The sequence below is a fragment of the Elephantulus edwardii genome, unplaced genomic scaffold, assembly GCF_000299155.1.
Source record: "Elephantulus edwardii isolate Elephantulus edwardi_28Jun2011 unplaced genomic scaffold, EleEdw1.0 scaffold00014, whole genome shotgun sequence".
In the NCBI taxonomy this organism is placed as follows: Eukaryota; Metazoa; Chordata; class Mammalia; order Macroscelidea; family Macroscelididae; genus Elephantulus; species Elephantulus edwardii.
Window position 1 is genome coordinate 25,929,611 of NW_006399764.1, and position 17,695 is coordinate 25,947,305.

The 17,695-nt window shown below is 40.2% G+C and overlaps 1 protein-coding gene across 1 annotated transcript in view; it reads right to left on the reverse strand.

Annotated features, from left to right (window-relative positions):
• The window catches only part of LOC102853655 (E3 ubiquitin-protein ligase UHRF2-like), a 79,073-nt gene that overhangs the window by 25,340 nt on the left and 36,038 nt on the right, over positions 1 to 17,695 (reverse strand). Inside the window, exons 5-8 of the mRNA XM_006881306.1 lie at positions 9,777 to 9,886; positions 8,548 to 8,734; positions 3,916 to 4,036; positions 3,581 to 3,688 (exon numbers count right to left, since the gene is read on the reverse strand). Coding sequence (XP_006881368.1) covers positions 3,581 to 3,688; positions 3,916 to 4,036; positions 8,548 to 8,734; positions 9,777 to 9,886 — 526 coding nt within the window. The remainder of the gene's footprint in view (positions 1 to 3,580; positions 3,689 to 3,915; positions 4,037 to 8,547; positions 8,735 to 9,776; positions 9,887 to 17,695) is intronic.

Here is a 17,695-nt window from a genome sequence, read left to right on the forward strand (position 1 = left end):
ACACACACACACGGAAACCGAAAATACCATGGCTTGGGTTACCAGCCACTGCGCAGAAGATGAAATTTTGTTCTGATTTACAGCCTCAGAAATGAAACAGAGTGAATGGTGGTGAACGGAGTGAAATGTTGCTGCTCACACAGGTACTGGCTGTGGGTCCAAGAAAAGGAAACTTTGGGTAATTTCCACTTCTTTTCCATCTATCTGTTGCTTATTTTAAGGATTTTTGTTTTCTTCATGGTGAACTGTAATCTATACTGGACTATATCAATAAGCACAAAGTACTACTCTTCACATTCAGAAAGCAAGGATGTTTGAACTACATATTCAAGGTTATTAACTCAGCCTTTCTTCTTTCCACCAAGATTTTTTTTAATTTCTTTTTTACATTGGTTTGCTTACAAAGTTCATATACACTGTGTTTCACACTATCCTTCACTCTTGTTGTATTTCATACAATCATTCCCATTATGTTTTACAAAATTAATCATCATGGAATTATGCCCACCATCACTCTGTCTTTCCAGATCCTGGTTGGATCTTTCCTATTTCCTTTACCTACCCCTCCCTCCCACCAAATTGTGCGACCCTATGATATCCACCCCCGCCCATCCTCACCCCTCTGCTCCCACTCGACCCTCTATTTCTAAAATAGTCTTATGCAGTATTTGTCCTTATGAAATTAAGTTCGTTCACTCAGCATAATGTTCTCCAGTTCCTCTCAAATTATAAAGTAATTTTAGAAATTGTTTCTCCTGAGTGCTGCGTAGTATTTCATGTGAATGTACCACAAATTTCTCAACTCATTTGACTGTGTTTGGACATTTGGGCGGTCTTCATGGTCTTGTGATGGTTTGATGCTGTTCAACCATATTCAGTGTTGTTATGAACACTAGTGTACAAATCTCCTTTGGTGTCTCAGTTCTAACTTTCTTGGGGTATATTCTTAGCATTTATTCCTGATCCAGGCTATAGTCTTTGCAATTACACGCTATGCATCATAGAGTTGGACAGTAAATAGGGATGACACAAAGAGAATTGATGCCTTTGAGTTGTGGTGCTGGAAAAGAGTTTTGAATAGATCATGGACTGCTAGGAGAACAAACAGGTTTGTCCTGGAGAGGGTGAAGCCAGTTTGGCCCTTAGAGGCAAGGATTCTGAAGCTTCATCTGATGTAATTTGGGCATGTTGCAAGGAGGGACTGGGCCTTGGAGAGGGACATCATGTTTGGGAGAGTGGAGGGACAGTGCAGGAGAGGAAGACCCTCGATGAGATGGATCGATTCTGTGAGTGGAGTTGTGGGAATGAATGTGTTTGAGACAGCGAGGTTCAAACAGGACAGAACGGCGTTTAGGGCTCTTGTACACAGGGTTGCTGTGAGTTGCAGGCAACTCGATGGAACATAACAACAACATTTCTAGTAGTGGAATAGCTAGGTCATATGGAATTTCCAAGTTGAGCTTTTTGAGGAAATGCCAAAATGAGAGTAGTTGTACCATTTTACAATCTCACCAAGAGTGCATGAGAGTTCCTATCTCTCTGCATCCTCTAATGTTTACTGCTTGCTGTCCTAGTAAATAAACTCTGCCACTTCTACTGGGGTGAGATGGTATCTCACTGTGATTTTGATCTGAATCTCACTCACTGCCAGTAATTTTGACCATTTCTTCACATGTCTGTTGGCCATCTGAATGTTTTATCTCTGTGAAATGTTTTATCTTTTGCCCATTTTATTTATGTGTTTTCAGTCTTTTCCTTGTGGAAGTCCTGTAGGATTCTGTAAACTTTTGTCATGAGACCGTTGTCTGAGATGATATTGCCAAATGTTTGTTCCCTGTCAGTAGATTTTCTTTTCACCCTGTTGGTAAAAGTTTTTGATGCGTACAGGGATGTAATCTTTAAAAGGTCACAATCATCAATTTTATCCTACCTGGTTGTGCAACCACTAGTGTTTCTTGTTTGAGAACAATCCCTTCTTAGCATTTGTGGACTTTCAATCTTGGGAGTCAACGTTTCTATAGGGAACTTTGATGGCTTAGTGGTAAGAAGCTGCACTGTAATCCCTAAAGTATGTGGTTTGAATCCACCAACTGCTCTGTGGGAAAAGAAGGAACATTATCCTCTCGTGTAATTTGCTGCTTCTGGAAACCCATCCTTCTCCTGAGGAGCAGCTATGTATATAAAATACTATTTTTGTTGTTATGTGCCATCGAGTCACCTGCAACTCATAGCGACCCAATTACAACAGCCCAAACCCTGCTCTACCCTGTGCCAATCTTATTGTCTCTGACACATCCACCGCCATTACCTCCAGTAACTGAATCAATACATCTCATTGAGGGTCATCCTTTCTTGTACTGTCCCTTCACCCTCCCAAGCATGACGTCTTGCTCCAAGGACTGGTCCCTCCTTGTAACATGTCCAAAGTATGTCAGACGAAGATTCAGAATCCTTGCCTCCAAGGAGCAGCCTGGTCTCACACCCTCTAGAATGAACCTGTTTGTTCTCCTGGTTGTCTATGGTATATTCAATACTCTTCTCCAGTACTACAGCTCAAAGGTATCAATTCTCCTTCTATCATCGTTAGTCCTTGTCCAGCTTTCTGATGCACAGTAAGTAATTGCAAAAACTACAGCCTGGATCAGGCGTATCTTAGCCAAGAGACAAATGCTGAAAACCAAAACTTATTCATGGCTGCCAGGGATGGCTAGCAGGAGAAGGGAGAGCTAATGCTTAAGAGATGCCGATTTTTTATTTGGGATAAAAACGTCCTTCTTTTAATTACAGTGACATTCAGAATATCTCTAATGGGACACTGCTACACTCAAGGTTCGCCCCGGTCCTCACATGTCATTTTCTATGATGATAAAAGAGTTCTGCTGCAAAACCAAATGCACACAGTTCAAATCCACAAGCTGCTCTGTGGGAGGAGACAGGTGACCTCCTTCTGTGCAATTTATTTGTAATTAATTTTCTGAAACCCCCTGGAGAATTAGTTAGTCTTGAGTTGTTCCACTTGGCAGCATAGAACAACAATAATAACACCACCACCACACACACACAAAAAAAACACAAACCTACCTAGAAATTGACACAACTGAGCCTCGCAAGGCTTCTCTACCAGAATCGGGAAAGTACTTTTACCCCTGGTCTTGCTAGCATGCTTTCTGCTCAATGTCTTACTTAACATCATTCATTCAGGAGTATAAGCCCCAAAGAAAGTACTAGAACCACAAGTTATTAAGAGTTCTGTGATATTAAGTGAAAAGTTCCACAATTCAAAGGAAAAATTAGTATTTGAAGTACTCAATTCTTATCAAGAAAATTTCTGTAGAAAGCTTAACAGTGGTAACTAGCTTAACTGTATTAAACCAAAACACAAAAGGATGAAAAGAAACAACTGAAGCCAGACCACATGTATTCATTCAGACATCATCCTAAAGGAAAACTATTATCCCAACAATTGAATGCCATGTGTCCCTAGCTGGGTTAGTCCATTTACAGTCAATAGATAGTAATATTGATCCATTGTGAACCATCTCCAACTTCCCCTCGGAACTAAGCCAATTTGAAAGCCTACCTGAACTCTAAATCTCCACGTTGATCCAACAGGAATCCCAGGAATAGGTCCATAGTGGTTAGAAGGGACAATAGTACATTCTCTGGTACGACCAACACAGGCCATTCCCTGAAAAGTCACAAAACAAGCTGAGAAATCAGTTTTCTTCAAAGCTTACAGAAAGTCTATAATGTTGATAGAATAGGAATAAAATAGAAAACCTACTATTTATACAATTTAAGTAATAGTGATATTAACACTGGCTATTCCTTATGCTCTTAATATTATTGCACTGAAACATTGTAGCTTGCTAATAAAAAGAAAGGGAGGGGGAATAAAGGAGAACTTCTTGTTACCCGGCCCCAGTCTCTCCCGCTTCCAGTGGCCGATGGCATCTTTGCTTTCTTTTTACTCATCTTAAGTTTTTCACCAGCTTTCACAACTTCACTGGAATCAGTTTTACAAGAAGGACAATACCTTAAAAAAAATTCATATTAGAGTCAGTATCAGAATATGGTCTCACCAGACTAGATTTGTTTCTAAAATGCATTACTTGTTTACTTGGTAGTGCCAAGTCCCCAGGTTACAAATGACATCTATTCCCGTGTCTTATAAGAATTTGTAGGTCAAGTTGAACCAGGTAGAGATGACTCTTCTTTAGTCTTACTTGAACAAAGCTCTTCAATGATTTAAAAGCTGCACTTAACAGTTATCCACAGAGCTCTAATGGCACAGTGGTTAAAGCACTTGACCGCTAACTGAAAGTGGACAGTTCAAACCCACCAGCTGTGCTCCTCAGGAGAAAGCTGTGTCTCTACTTCCGTAAACATTCACATCCGGGAAACCAGAGGGCCGTTTTCGGGTCTATAGAGTTGCTGTGAATCAGAATGTACTTCCGGTCAGGGAGCTTTGTTTAACTTTGGTAACTCAGTGTGAGTCAGACATCTGTAATTTGGGGATTCCCTGTATATATTAACAAGCTGCAAAGGACATGAACAGTTCAAACTTTGAATTAAAAAAAGTTTGAACTTTAAAAAATATTTCTATGGCTGGACTGGGCAGGCCATTAAAATTCCTCATCACTCTTGTAAAGAACTTTCTTAACAGCATAATCCTCACACTGAATACAAAAGCAGATTCAAATGGCACCAATCTGAAAAGGTTATTCTGCGAGAAGGCTGGTCAATCTCCTCCTGTCTAAATAAGTGCCTCTGAAAACCCACTGGAGGACCATCTGTGGGTCAGTTCCAACTCGAAGGTAAACAACAACAGTTGAAGTTTTAATCATTAAAAGCAAAGCCAGTAAGAAGAGATGTTTCTATCGGAACAGTCACAAGAATGAGCAAAGTTTAAAATGTACAGTCTATTAAAACACATAAACAGAATCGGAAAGATGTTTTTATTAACTTTAATTCAATTCTAACATCTTACCCTTTAGTATATTTGCCATTATTTACAATGCTATTATAGAAAGATGGGCAATCTCCTCCTGTGTGATTTACTGCCTCTAATAATCCGCTGGAAGGTCAGCTATGGGTCGGTTCCGACTTGACAGCAAACAACAACAACAGTGCTCTGAGACACCTCTGGTGGCGTACCCCACAGGAAGTTACAATGTGAACCTAAAGGTCATGACTCTGGTTGTTCAAATCCACTGGTGGGTCTGCAGGGGGGGGAAATGAGCAATCTTCCCCCCTCACCCCACATATGTGATTTACAGCTTCAGAAACCCAAAAGGGAGAATCAGCTATGAGGTGATTACAACTTGACAGCAGTGGGTTGAATTTTTTAGTATTTCAGTAACTTGCAAGCCATTATGTCTTATCTTAAATATATTTATTTCTAAAACAAAAGCAAAGTATAAATACATCTATAGGATAAAGCAGGGCTATTTTTGTGTCACCAGTAAATGGAAATCTCTTACTAGGTAGCACTGGGGGCAAGAAGCTGTGCTACAATCCTGACGGCACGCGGTTTGAATCCACCAGCTGCTCCATGGGAGAAGGACGAGTAATCTCCTCCCAGCTATGGGTCAGTTCTGACTCAATGGTACACAACAACAGGATAAAACAGGGCTGTTTCTGTGTCAGCAACAAAAGGAAATCTTGGAAATATCTTACTAAAGATCTAACTCCCACATCCTCTTTTGACTTCCGCTTCCTATCTCTAGTTTAATTTCATAATTATCTATTCCATATGCTCTTAAAACAAGTCAACACTCACTAGTCAATTCTGATGGCCTAGTATTGACGTTATGAGTCTTCCAGAATTATGTGTTACATTAGCTAGCACCAGAAAGAAAAGGGTAAGTAATTCCATTCTTGCTTGGTCTTGAGGAAATGAGCTGGAGAGGTGAGAAACTTAAACTCTTATGGTCTGAGAAGAATCTGAGTATTACAAAAGGAAAAATCCCTTTTAATTGGGTAGACTTCTAAAATGTAATTTTTCAAAAAATACTTTCACCTGACATGCTAGCCTATAAGACTATGTTTTTAAAAGTCTTTACTATTCAAAGATATTTTCTTCTTTTGATGAGAAAATGACAAGCATCCAGAAATTGGACTTTGTGAGCAGGAAAGAGAACTTTATTTGAATGGAGAAATTCTCCGTGCAGTAATGTAAGTAATTAATTCATCTGTAAAGTGGTCCCTGACATTCATCCATCCTTTCAACAGGTTTGTTACAAAACTACTATGTGCCAGGCACTATCCTGGCCCTAACAATAAAAGTATGTGATCAATATGTTCCTATGCACAACTGAGGAAAACAATACATATAAGAAAAAATCTGCAGACTGCTAAGTGCAATGAGGGACACTCATCATCGGGGTAACGGGATCAGAGAGAGGGGGGCACATGCCCGCTTCTTCTGGCAGTGCAGATAAGGTTTCTGGGAGAACATTCCAACCGAGTTCAGTTGTATAAAGAAGCCCGGAGGCTTCCGAGGCAGAGAAACACAAGATCTGGAGGCATAAGGAATGGTCTGCTTTGGAGAAGGTAGTGGGGAGCAGCTGAAAGTTAGGAAGTAGAGCAGAAGTGACTAGGAACAGGAGTGGGCAGCAGCCGGCACATGGATGGTTAAGAGTCTGGACTGCCGTCTGAGTGCAGTGAGACGACGTAGGCATTGCTACCTTTTACGGAGTCAATTCTGACTCACCGTGACCCTGTGAGACATGCCCCCTATGATTTCCGAGGACGTCGATGACATGACTTAGAACAAAATCATGGCTTAAAATCACCTCTATATCTATGAATCTTTTTTTTTTAGTTGTTGTTGTTGGAAGCACAAGAATGCGGATGTGCAGGGGGAAGAGGGGATTAATCACTGGGTTGTATAATTTGAAGGGTGAGGGAAATGGAAAGAATTTGTTCAAATTTCTACTTGAATTCTATAAATAAACAAGCAGAAAAATTAAAAAAAAAAACACAAAACTATGAATGTTTTAAAGAAAAATGGCCATGGCAAGCAGATATTAAAGAAAGAGAGAGAGAGAGAGAGACAAGAACCACAGGAATAACTGACTTAAATGAATCAGAAGCTCAGATAAGACTCAAGCACATGCCAGTGGACTCAACGGCACCCAACAACAACCCACTCTTAGTACAAACACTAACTCTATGCTATTCCTCTTGAAATTCCTCAATGTTAACATTTGGTCCACAGTTTCAAAAGAAAACAAAACAAAAAGTCAATATGGCATTAAAAAGCTAGTTATAACTTCGCAGAACCACTTGTCAATCCCTTTTCTAGGAGTGGCATCCACTTCCTAAATAGTATGCATCCAGAAACCCTATGAACTTTGATCAATATTGATAGTTATAGAGGGGCTTCAAGCTTTTCGGTCATAGGGTCACTATGAGTTGTGCTTGACTCAAAGGCAATCAACAACAGTAGCAAACACTAACCAATAGAAAAGTATAGACTTAGGCCAAGACAAGTGTTGAATTCAACATCATAGGATTAAATAAAAGAATCCATATAATAAGGATTTTATTAGTGCCTAAAATGAACAAAAACTCTGAAGCAAACCTGAATGCCATGGGCTCAATTTCAATTCATAGCAACCTTATAGGACAGAGTGGAAATTCCCATACGTGTTCTGAGACTAAATCGTCACTGGAGGAGACTGCCTCATCTCCCATAGAGCAACTGGGCAACTCAAACTGTGGGCATTTTGGTTAGTAAAAGGCCAGCATATTCTAAACACTTAATAAAACCAAACTCACTGCCACTTTGTCAACTTTGACTCCTAGCAATCCTACATGGCACAGTGGGACTAACTGCCTACATGGTTTTCCAAAGTCGTAGGTCTTCACGGAAGCAGACTGCCACCAACTTTCTCCCCAAGATGTGGCTGGTGGGTTTGAACTCTCGATGTTTCAATTAGCAGCTGAGTCCTTAAACCTGAGTCAGCAGACATGGGTACCTCCTAGCTGGAGAATCAAGAGAGCTATTCTCAAAGGCTTCCCAGAGGAAGTCACAAGGAAGTATAAATCTGAAGGATGAGCTGGAGTAAAATGTTTCTAAAAAGAAAATGTGTCAAGTGTGAAAGCTCTGAGGAGAAACAGAATACAATAGAAGAATCAGAAAGATATTCAATCTAGCTAGTGTGAAAAATATTTGGGGAAATGAAAGAGGAACTACAGCTAAGAGATACAGCTGGAGACTTGACCTAATTCCAAGCAGGGAATGTTGCAGGGCCACAGAAGCTTCTTAAGGAAAGGAGGAGCCATTATCACATCTTCACTGCTGGGAGAACGGACTCTGTTCAGGAAAAGGGACTGGCAGGGGATGAAAATGGAGTTAGACATTTGTTCCAAACTTGGCGTAGGATGGATTCAACGGTGTCCCCAGGAGCCACTGCTGGTGCCGTCTGCAGCACTTTCATACACACTATGTGTTTTTAGAGCTACTTTCGGTGGTTCAAATACATATTTCCAATCCAATTCTTAATGTAAAACAACGAAGGAGAACTCTGATAATCTTACCAGTACTCCTCTTCTGGGATCTTATCCAGAGGTGGGTCCAGACAGTAGATGTGAAAGGCCAAGTTACACTCATCGCACAGAACCTGCATGCTGGGCTCCTGTTTCCCGCCACATATATGGCAGGAACAAGAACGGCATTTCTTATCTGGGTCTCCACCGCACAGGTCACAGTCGGGGTCATTCTTCCCTAGTAAGAACAAAATCATAGCTTCAGATCACTTTTATATCTATGAATCTTTTAAAGAAAAAGGACCATGTCAAACAGATTTAAAAAATAAACAGAGAAAAGAACCACAGGAATAATTAACCACATCAGAAGTTCAGATAGGACTCAAGCATATGACAGTGAAAAATCTAACCATCAAAAGCCATGAAGATAACCTAGAACTTTTGCCTTAAAAATCTGGATATATTAGTATCATAGCTTCAAAAAGTGAGAATGGTCTAAACTGGGAACCTGGAAATCTATTTCCTGATCCTTTCTTGCTCTCTACTGTACAACTGCACTAAGAAAGCTTCACAGATCAGTCATAGATTAATAAATAGGTTTTCTACACTGAGCTGTCTTATAAACACTTACACATGGTATAAAATCAATGGATTACTTAAAAAATACATAGGAAAAATGAGACACTCTATATCTACTCCCAAGATTGCCATGGACATGAACTGACTTGATAGTAAAGGACAGTAACAATCCATTCAGACAGAATGTAACTGAACTATGCAAGACCTAGAGCCTAGACGTGACTGTTCTACCAACTAGATGTGTGACATTAGGGTGAATGTCTATAAAATAAAGAGGTAACATTGTAACATTCTAATTCTGTAACTCCGGTTTATTATCTCCCAGAAATTCATGGCTTAATCAGCACTAAATTCTTAGGCATCATTTTTATAAACATTAAGTCTAATAAGTCTTGATAAAAATCAATCTCGATTGGCCACAAAATAACAGAAAGTCTGTTTTTCTTTTGATGCATTCTCTAATAAACGTAACAGCAGGACACAGTCAATAAAATGCCAAGATGAGAAAATATTCCTTTAAAACAAAGTATCATTTGATAAAAACTAATTAGCCAAAATGGATCTTACATTAAATCTTTAATCTTAAAAATTAAATTTGTATAGTTTATAATTTTAGACTTATCCCTAGGTTATTCAAAGACCAGTTAAAATGCCAAATTTGGAAGCCAAACCATATAAGCCTAGAGAAAAATAAATCATACTTAAAAACTTTCCATCTGCAAATGAGAGTGGATGGGCTCCAGGTTTCTCGATCTTGAAGATTTCATCTGTGAATATTATCCTACAGTCATTTAATGTTCCTTCTGAACCCCTGTTTAAAAAATGAAGACCAGTTAGCGTCTGCCAGTAAAATATAAACCATAGGCAACTAATTATTAAAGTCAGTTTGGAAACTCATTGAACTTTGTCTATTTACAAATTGGGAGTGGAATTATTCCAATCACTCAGAGCTACTGTTTCCAACAGCAGGAAAAGTCCAGTGGTGATTAGTTAACATTCAAAGGTAACTTTATTTCAAAGCTAACTTTATTATGAAAAAATCCAGACTATGTAATTTAGATTATTCTTGTAAGAAAATAACTGCCTGACAATTTTACAGACTAGTGAAAATAAAACACTGTCAATTAAACTGTTAAGAATTTAACCGTTTTTTTTTTAAAGACAGTAAATTTCTGGACAAAAACACGATCACCATTTATGTACCGTGGACTGCCAAAAAAACAAACAGATTCATCCTGGAGAGGGTTAAACCAGGCTACTCCTTGGAGGCAAGGATTCTGGGGCTTCGTCTGACATACTTTAGACATGTTGTAAGGAGGGACAGGTCCTTGGAGAGGGACATCATGCTTGGGAGAGTGGAGGGACGGTGCAGGAGGGGAAGACCCTCTATGAGGTGGATTGATTCAGTGCCTGGGATAATCAGGATGGGAGTGTCAGAGACAGTGGAACTGGCACAGGATAGAGCAGAGTTTAGGACTGTTGTACACAGGGTCACTATGAGTCGCAAGTGACTCGACTGCACATAACAACGACAATTAAAAAAACTAAGTCTTAGTTGCCATAAACTCAATTTATAACTAGTCTGCGTCTATTTTTTTTTTTCATTTTCCTGTGATATTGTTAGGTGCTGTTGAGCCCACTGTAACTCACCATAACCCTGTGTTCAACAGAACCAGACCCTGACGGCCCTGCGTCATTCCCAAAACGATGGCTCCACTTGCACCCAGAGCTGGCAGCTACTCCCACCATCTGGCTCAGGGTCTTCCTTTTCTTCACTGACCTTCTAACTTTATCATCACTGGGTCCAAATGAATTTCAAATTTTAACATGTCCCTATGAAATGCCACTAGCTCATCAGACTCAAGCATCTACTTTGATTTTTTTACTACCTTTTGCTTGGTGATTTCCCCCCCTTTTTTCTTTTTATTAATTTCAATGAACATTTACAGAGATTTTGAATTTCCATTCATTCACTGTTGCACTTTTCTTCCCCCCTCCCCCCCCCCAATCCCCTTCTTTTTATTTTTAAAAGCTTTAATGTCAGGGAGCTCTGATGGCCTAGTGGCAAAAAGCTGCACTGCAATTCCAGAGGTATGCGGTTTGAATCTACCAGATGCTTTGCTGGAGAAGGAGGGACAATCTCCTTCAAATCAGTTGGATCTGATTTGAACAGTACACACTCAAAAAATATTTTGTAAAGCTTTAATGTCAGATATACACAAATGTAGAAAACCTCATAAATAACCTGTTATAGGGTATGCATTCTTGTAATCAGCAATCCTAACAGGAAGTAAAAAGTATTGTGGCGTCTATCCTAGAAGCCCTGATGTGACCCATGACCTTTCCTAATCTCAACCCATTTACTGCTTCCCATCTAGTATGTATTTCCTTCAGTCTTATCGTCTGTCTGTCTCCATAACCATCATGGTACTGTTTAGTCTGTGCTTTAATTTCTCAAATCTTTAAATTACTATATTGTCTTTCTTTTCAATTTACTGTTATAAAACCCTCATCATTTCTACTATGGTTTCTAATACTCTAGATTCTGTTATTTGCATTCCTATAGAATACTTTAAAAACTTCTTTTCTATCATCTGTATTCCCAAGACATGATGATTTGAATTTGTAGCTGCTCTGTTAGATGCAGAAGTCAGCAAGCCTCAACCCATTCCCTGCCTTTACAAAGTTTTACTGGAACACAGCCACACCTCCTTACGCATGTAATATGTTTACATGGCTGTTTTCATGTTAGGATGGCAAAGTTGAGTAATTGTGACAGAGACTATTTGCTTCCCAAATGCTCACTTACTTACTCTCTTGCCCTTTACAGGGGGTAAAACCTGCTCCTCTTTTTTCTAGAGACACAGATTCAGACTTGGTTTTTGGTTTTGTGGAGCTCACTTCATGATAATATCTTATCAGGAGGCACCCAGTTAGTTAGCTGTCTTCCTGTGAGGAATGTCTACATCAATGTCTACATCACTGATGTCCCAATTCCACCATTTCCTTTCTCATTTATTTGTTGGGATAATTCTATGAAGGGAAATCTGACTCCAACTCTCTGCTTAATCAGTGGTACAGTTTCCCTCCAGCAGCCTGTCAGAGACAGTGAATCACAAGGGATGAGACTGCCTCTCCCGTAGAGCAGCTGCTGGATTCGAACCACAGGCCTTAGGGAATACAGGACAGCTTCTTACCACTAGGATCACAAGAACTTAGAGCTCAATTATCTTCGGAAGCAGTTTTTAAATAGTTCTCCAGTATCTCAGAGGGGACACATGAGTCCGTGCATTACTCAGAACGCAAGGACTTAATGATGGATTTTAATCTATAGTTAATTTTCTTCTTTCTACTCATAGAGTCCCATCTTTTACCAACAGGAGCTTCCCTTTGACTCAAAATCCCTCCTAAGGACTTAGTTTTTGTGGATTTCCTGGTTATCTTGTATGATAAGCTGTTACAGGTTCACATTGTACATTCTCTGCACTCAGCGAGGAGTCATTCCCTCAGGTACCCTATTTTATTTTACTAAGATACTGTATTTCAAGAACATAATTTGGAAAAATTGTTCGATCTAAGTTGATTATGGTTTCTAGGCTTTTTCAGTGGATAAAAACGATACAGCATTTAAATATTCACATTAATACATATATGTCAAATACTATGTGAGCTCACACAAATACTTCCAGTTCAAATTCAGAAGCAAATGGTATTTATTTTTTAAAAATGGTACATTTTTATCTTTTTTTCCCCTTCCAACCAAAGAACCCTAGTTTTCCAGGAAACCAGGAATGTCTCCACTGGAAAGCTACAAATGCTCTTTGCTGGAGCATATATTCCACAGAAAACTTGTCAAAATCTGTGGCCAGGTTTAATCTCCCTGCTTTGCACAGTTGTCAACCTAGAGCCTGCTGTATGTTTTGGAGACACTTTACCAGTGGCTCAAAAAAATCTGAACACTGGCCTTCTAATACAGCTGAAAAACCCCCCTTGGCTTTGTACTTACAATGTTAGCCTCCTGTCTGGTGGAAGGCCAATCAATATTCAACCAAAGTCCTCAAAGTAAAACAGGCCTTGTGCTTGAGACCTCCCCAATGTCTGCCACAAGGTGAGTGGATTTCTGTGCCCTGCCTCAGGCCGCTCTCAACTAGGTTTTGCACGAGAATGAACAGACTGTTCAGGGCAAAACAACTAAGCTTCGCTTTTTCTCATTCTAAAGTCACAGCCATCTCTGCAACTTCCCCACCTCTTCTCTTCAGCTCTGTCCTGTGCTCAGACCACACCTGTATTTGCCCTGGCTATGCTAGGTGGTTTAGGGAAAGAGCAGTGGCCGACTGCCAGCTACTTTACCACACAAAAGGAGAAACCAGCTATGTCCTTCTTCAAGCATTTCAACAAGTGTCACAAAACAGAGTGCTTCAAAAGACAAAAAGCCCTGTTTAACCTCAATTATTATCTCTCCTTGCCATGGAAGGCTTATCACAAACATTTCTTTAGCACAAAGTAAGTCACCGATCACCATCAGAACACGTAAATAAAGCTGTCAACTAACCCCTTAAAACAATAAATCTTCAAAGATGGAACCAAATGAACCCCTGTACCATGTGCGCTCCTAGCTCACCACCCAGGAGATTTTTTCAGAGGCTCCAAGTGGTTCAGGGAGGGCCCATCTTCCTCCTGCAGAGTAGCTGGTGGATTTAAGACCCTGCTGGATTAGAGCTGCCAGAGGACCACGGCTGGGTTAGAGTGTAGCTCCCTATGGACTATATGACACGATGCAGAGCAAGGATGCCAATTGAATGGCTAAGTCATGGTATTTCCTACTGTTTATATGTGTATGCAGTTTGGAAATGAGTAAGAAGATGAAGGAAGAATTGATGGTTTTGAATTGTGGTGTTGGTAAAGAATACTGATTATACTATGAATTGCCTAAAGAACAAAGCTGTCTTAGAAGCGCACAGAGGATGCCCTTAGGAGCCAGAAGAGTGAGACTTCACCTTATATACTTTGGGAATGTTATCATGAGGGGCTGTCCTTAGTAAAGGACAAGATGCTGACAGGCAGAGGGGCAGTGAGGGAGAGGAAGACCTTCTATGAGATGGATTTACAGTGACTGCGACAGAGGGCGTAAGCACAGCAGGCACAGTGTGAGGATAGTGCAGACAGGGCAGTGCTACGATCTGCTGTGCACCGGGCGCTAGGACTGGGAATCAACTCAACAGCCCCAGTAATAACATGATGTGTGTATGTACTACATATGTGTAATATAATACATACATGGACATGCATATGTATCTTAAAAAACCCATTCAGGGAGCTCTGGTGGCCTAGTGTCAAGAAGCCGCACTACAATCCCAGAGGTACATGGTTCAAATCCACCAGATGCTCTGCTGGAGAAGGTGGGGTAATCTCCTGTACGACTCAGATCCGATCCGACAGCAGACACACACACACACACACACACACACACACACACACACACAATTTTATAAAAAACAACCACACTCAGAATATACCTGCTGGCCATTCTCGATAGGCTTTCTGATGCGATTATAGACGCTAGGTGTTTTTAAAATAAAAGAAAAAAACAGGACATTAACATACTAAAGCAGAAAAAAACATGATTATTGCAAAAGATGTAGAAAATACATGTAAAAAAGGTGAAATTCCATAAAAATGTAAAAAAAGTTAAATAAGTAGGGGAGAAAGTTTATCTAACAAAACAGTGAAGAAGTATCCTAAGTGTGGATGATATTTGGAAACTTTTCTCTTGGAGATCAAAGAGGGACAGGCAGATGTCTACAATTACCACTTAGATACAGCAATACACCAAAGGGTAAGGGTACAGAATGAAGTTGGTGACTTAAGTGGAAGAAATCACGGATAAAGGGAAAGAAAACAAAAATGCTACAACTTACAGGTTGTGATTATCACTGTAAAATCACAAAGAATCTCCAAGTAAATGTAACTAGTAACTTCTAACTAGTAAATGTGCTAGTAACTTTAGCAGGGCTTCCAAATTCAAGATCTAAAATTCCTCATACTCTTTTATTCCAGGACAGAAAAAAAGAAATAGCCCATTTCCACACCACAAAAACGAGGAATTTTATGATTCAACCTAACAAAAAGAGTAGAAAGAATTTACTCAGCTGTGGGGGATATATTCACAATACACTCTTTAAAAAATTTGGATGAACTGAGATCATTTAATGTAAACTTGATCATTATTTAAATGAGCAAACACAGGAAAACACTGTAACAAAAAGAAAAATCTAAATAAAGGGAGTTTATCATGGCTAATCTATTAACAATCTGTGTTATGCAGACGACACAACCCTGCTTGCTGAAACTGAGGAGGACTTCATGCACTTGCTGCAGAGGGTCAAGGACTGCAGCCTTCAGTATGGACTGAGGCTCAATATCAAGAAGACAAAGATTCTCACCACTGGACCAATTGGTAGCATCAGAATGGATGGTGAAGAGATTGAGATTGTTCACAGCTTCAGTTTGCTTGGCTCCATCGTCAACACTTTTGGCATAAGCAGCCAGGAAATAAAAAAACGTATTGCAATGGGAAAGTCTGCTGTTAGGGACCTCTCTAAAGTACTCAAGAGCAATGGTGTCTCTCCGGAGACTAAGGTGCGCCCGATACAGGCCATGGTCTTTGCAATCACTTGTTATGCATCAGAGAGTTAGACAATGACTAGGGAGGACAGAAGGAGAATTGATGCCTTTGAGCTGTGATGCTGGAGAAGAGTATTGAATGTATCATGGACTGCCAAGAAAACAGATTCATCCTGGAGAGGGTTAAACCAGGTTACTCCTTGGAGGCAAGGATTCTGGGGCTTTGTCTGACATACTTTGGACATGTTGTAAGGAGAGACAGGTCCTTGGAGAGGGACATCATGCTTGGAAGGGTGGAGGGACAGCGCAGGAGGGGAAGACCCTCTATGAGGTGGACTGATTCAGTGACTGGGGTAATCGGGATGGGTGTGTCAGAGGCAATGCGATTGGCACAGGATAGAGCAGGGTTTAGGGCTGTTGTACATAGGGTCGCTATGAGTCGCAAATGACTCAAAGGCACGTAACAAAAAACAACAACAATACTCAATACATTATCTATCAAATGCCCAACATATTTTTATGTGGAAATGAGCGAGACTAATTCTAAAATACAAATGAAAGTACACAGTGCCCAGAACAGGTAGGTATGATCTTCTTGAAAACAAGGCAGGATATATATATATACCCTGTTCTGCCCGATTATGGACCAATGAGGAAACAGACCAATGATACAGAAGAGAGCAGAAGGAAGCGCTGAATACAGACACGAGACATGACATGACTCAACACAACAGGTGACGACACATCACGTGAAGAAAAGGCTGAAATAAAGATTGTGCTGTTTAGTTGGGACTGACTCAGGTGACGCTCCAGAGGGTTTTCAGAAGCTAAAAACCGCAGATTTCCCATCCATCTCCAGAGGAACAGAGAAGAGAAAAATTCTCAGGAACACCGACTAACCATATGTAGCAAGTTAACTGGACCCTGACCTCACGGAGCAAACAAAAATGTACTATAGTGTTTGAAGATCGAAAGAAAGCAAAACCACAAAGCTTTTAGAAAACAATAAAAACTCCATGCTCTCTGAACAGGGAAAAGTTTCTTGGGCAAGACAAAAAGTACAAAACAAGAAAAATAAGTAAGAAATTAAACTATTTGACAAATTAAGAAAATTATCTTTTCAAACAGTAAAAAAGAAGATGTAGCTAGAGCTATTTTCCCCCTACAGATGAAGGGTGGAAGTCTGATCTCCTCTGATCTTCCCAGTAAGAACTCCAAGACACCAGGAATGTAACTGAGGAGGAAGGAAGAAGGGGAAAAAAACCCACAAACATTTGGAATCAACTCAGTTCACTGTCACTGTGATGGAATGGAGTCACAGCTGGCCCTCCAGGATTTGAGAGGCTGTAATCATAAATCACACAGATGTGAACTACCTTTGAGTTGACAGCGCAATTCCTTACCCACTAGCCCACAAAGCTTCCTAAAAAAAAAATCCCCGAAACAAACACAACACATATACACACACACGCGCGCGTGCGCACCACCTGACAGTAAGCAAACAAGAGTGTTCTCAGCCTCAGTAGTAGTTAGGAAACTGAAAACTGAAGACACAAAAACACATTACATTATGACATACTCACCGGAGTAGCAAAACTAAACTCTCATAAAAGTTCACATGGATGAGAACAAAGAGCCACGGTATCATGCACAGTCTGTCTAGTACCCAGAAAAAGGACAGGCTCCACACCCTCATTCCACCTCGAGAGAAACGAATGTCAACCCGCACCAGGGTTAGCACAAGAATGTTATGGCAAAAAACCAAAACCAAACAAAAAAAAACCACAACAAAACCCCCAACAAAACAAAAACCAAACAAACAGAATGCCATGGCAGCACTGTGCACAGCAGCCCCAATCCAGAAACAGTCAAATGCCAGCCAACAGCAGAAGTACATCGATCTTCACCACTGTCTAATGAAGAGGAAAGATTACTTAGGAAAAGCAGATTTAGATATTTTCATCATGACTGGTATGCATTAAAAAAGGCAAGTTAT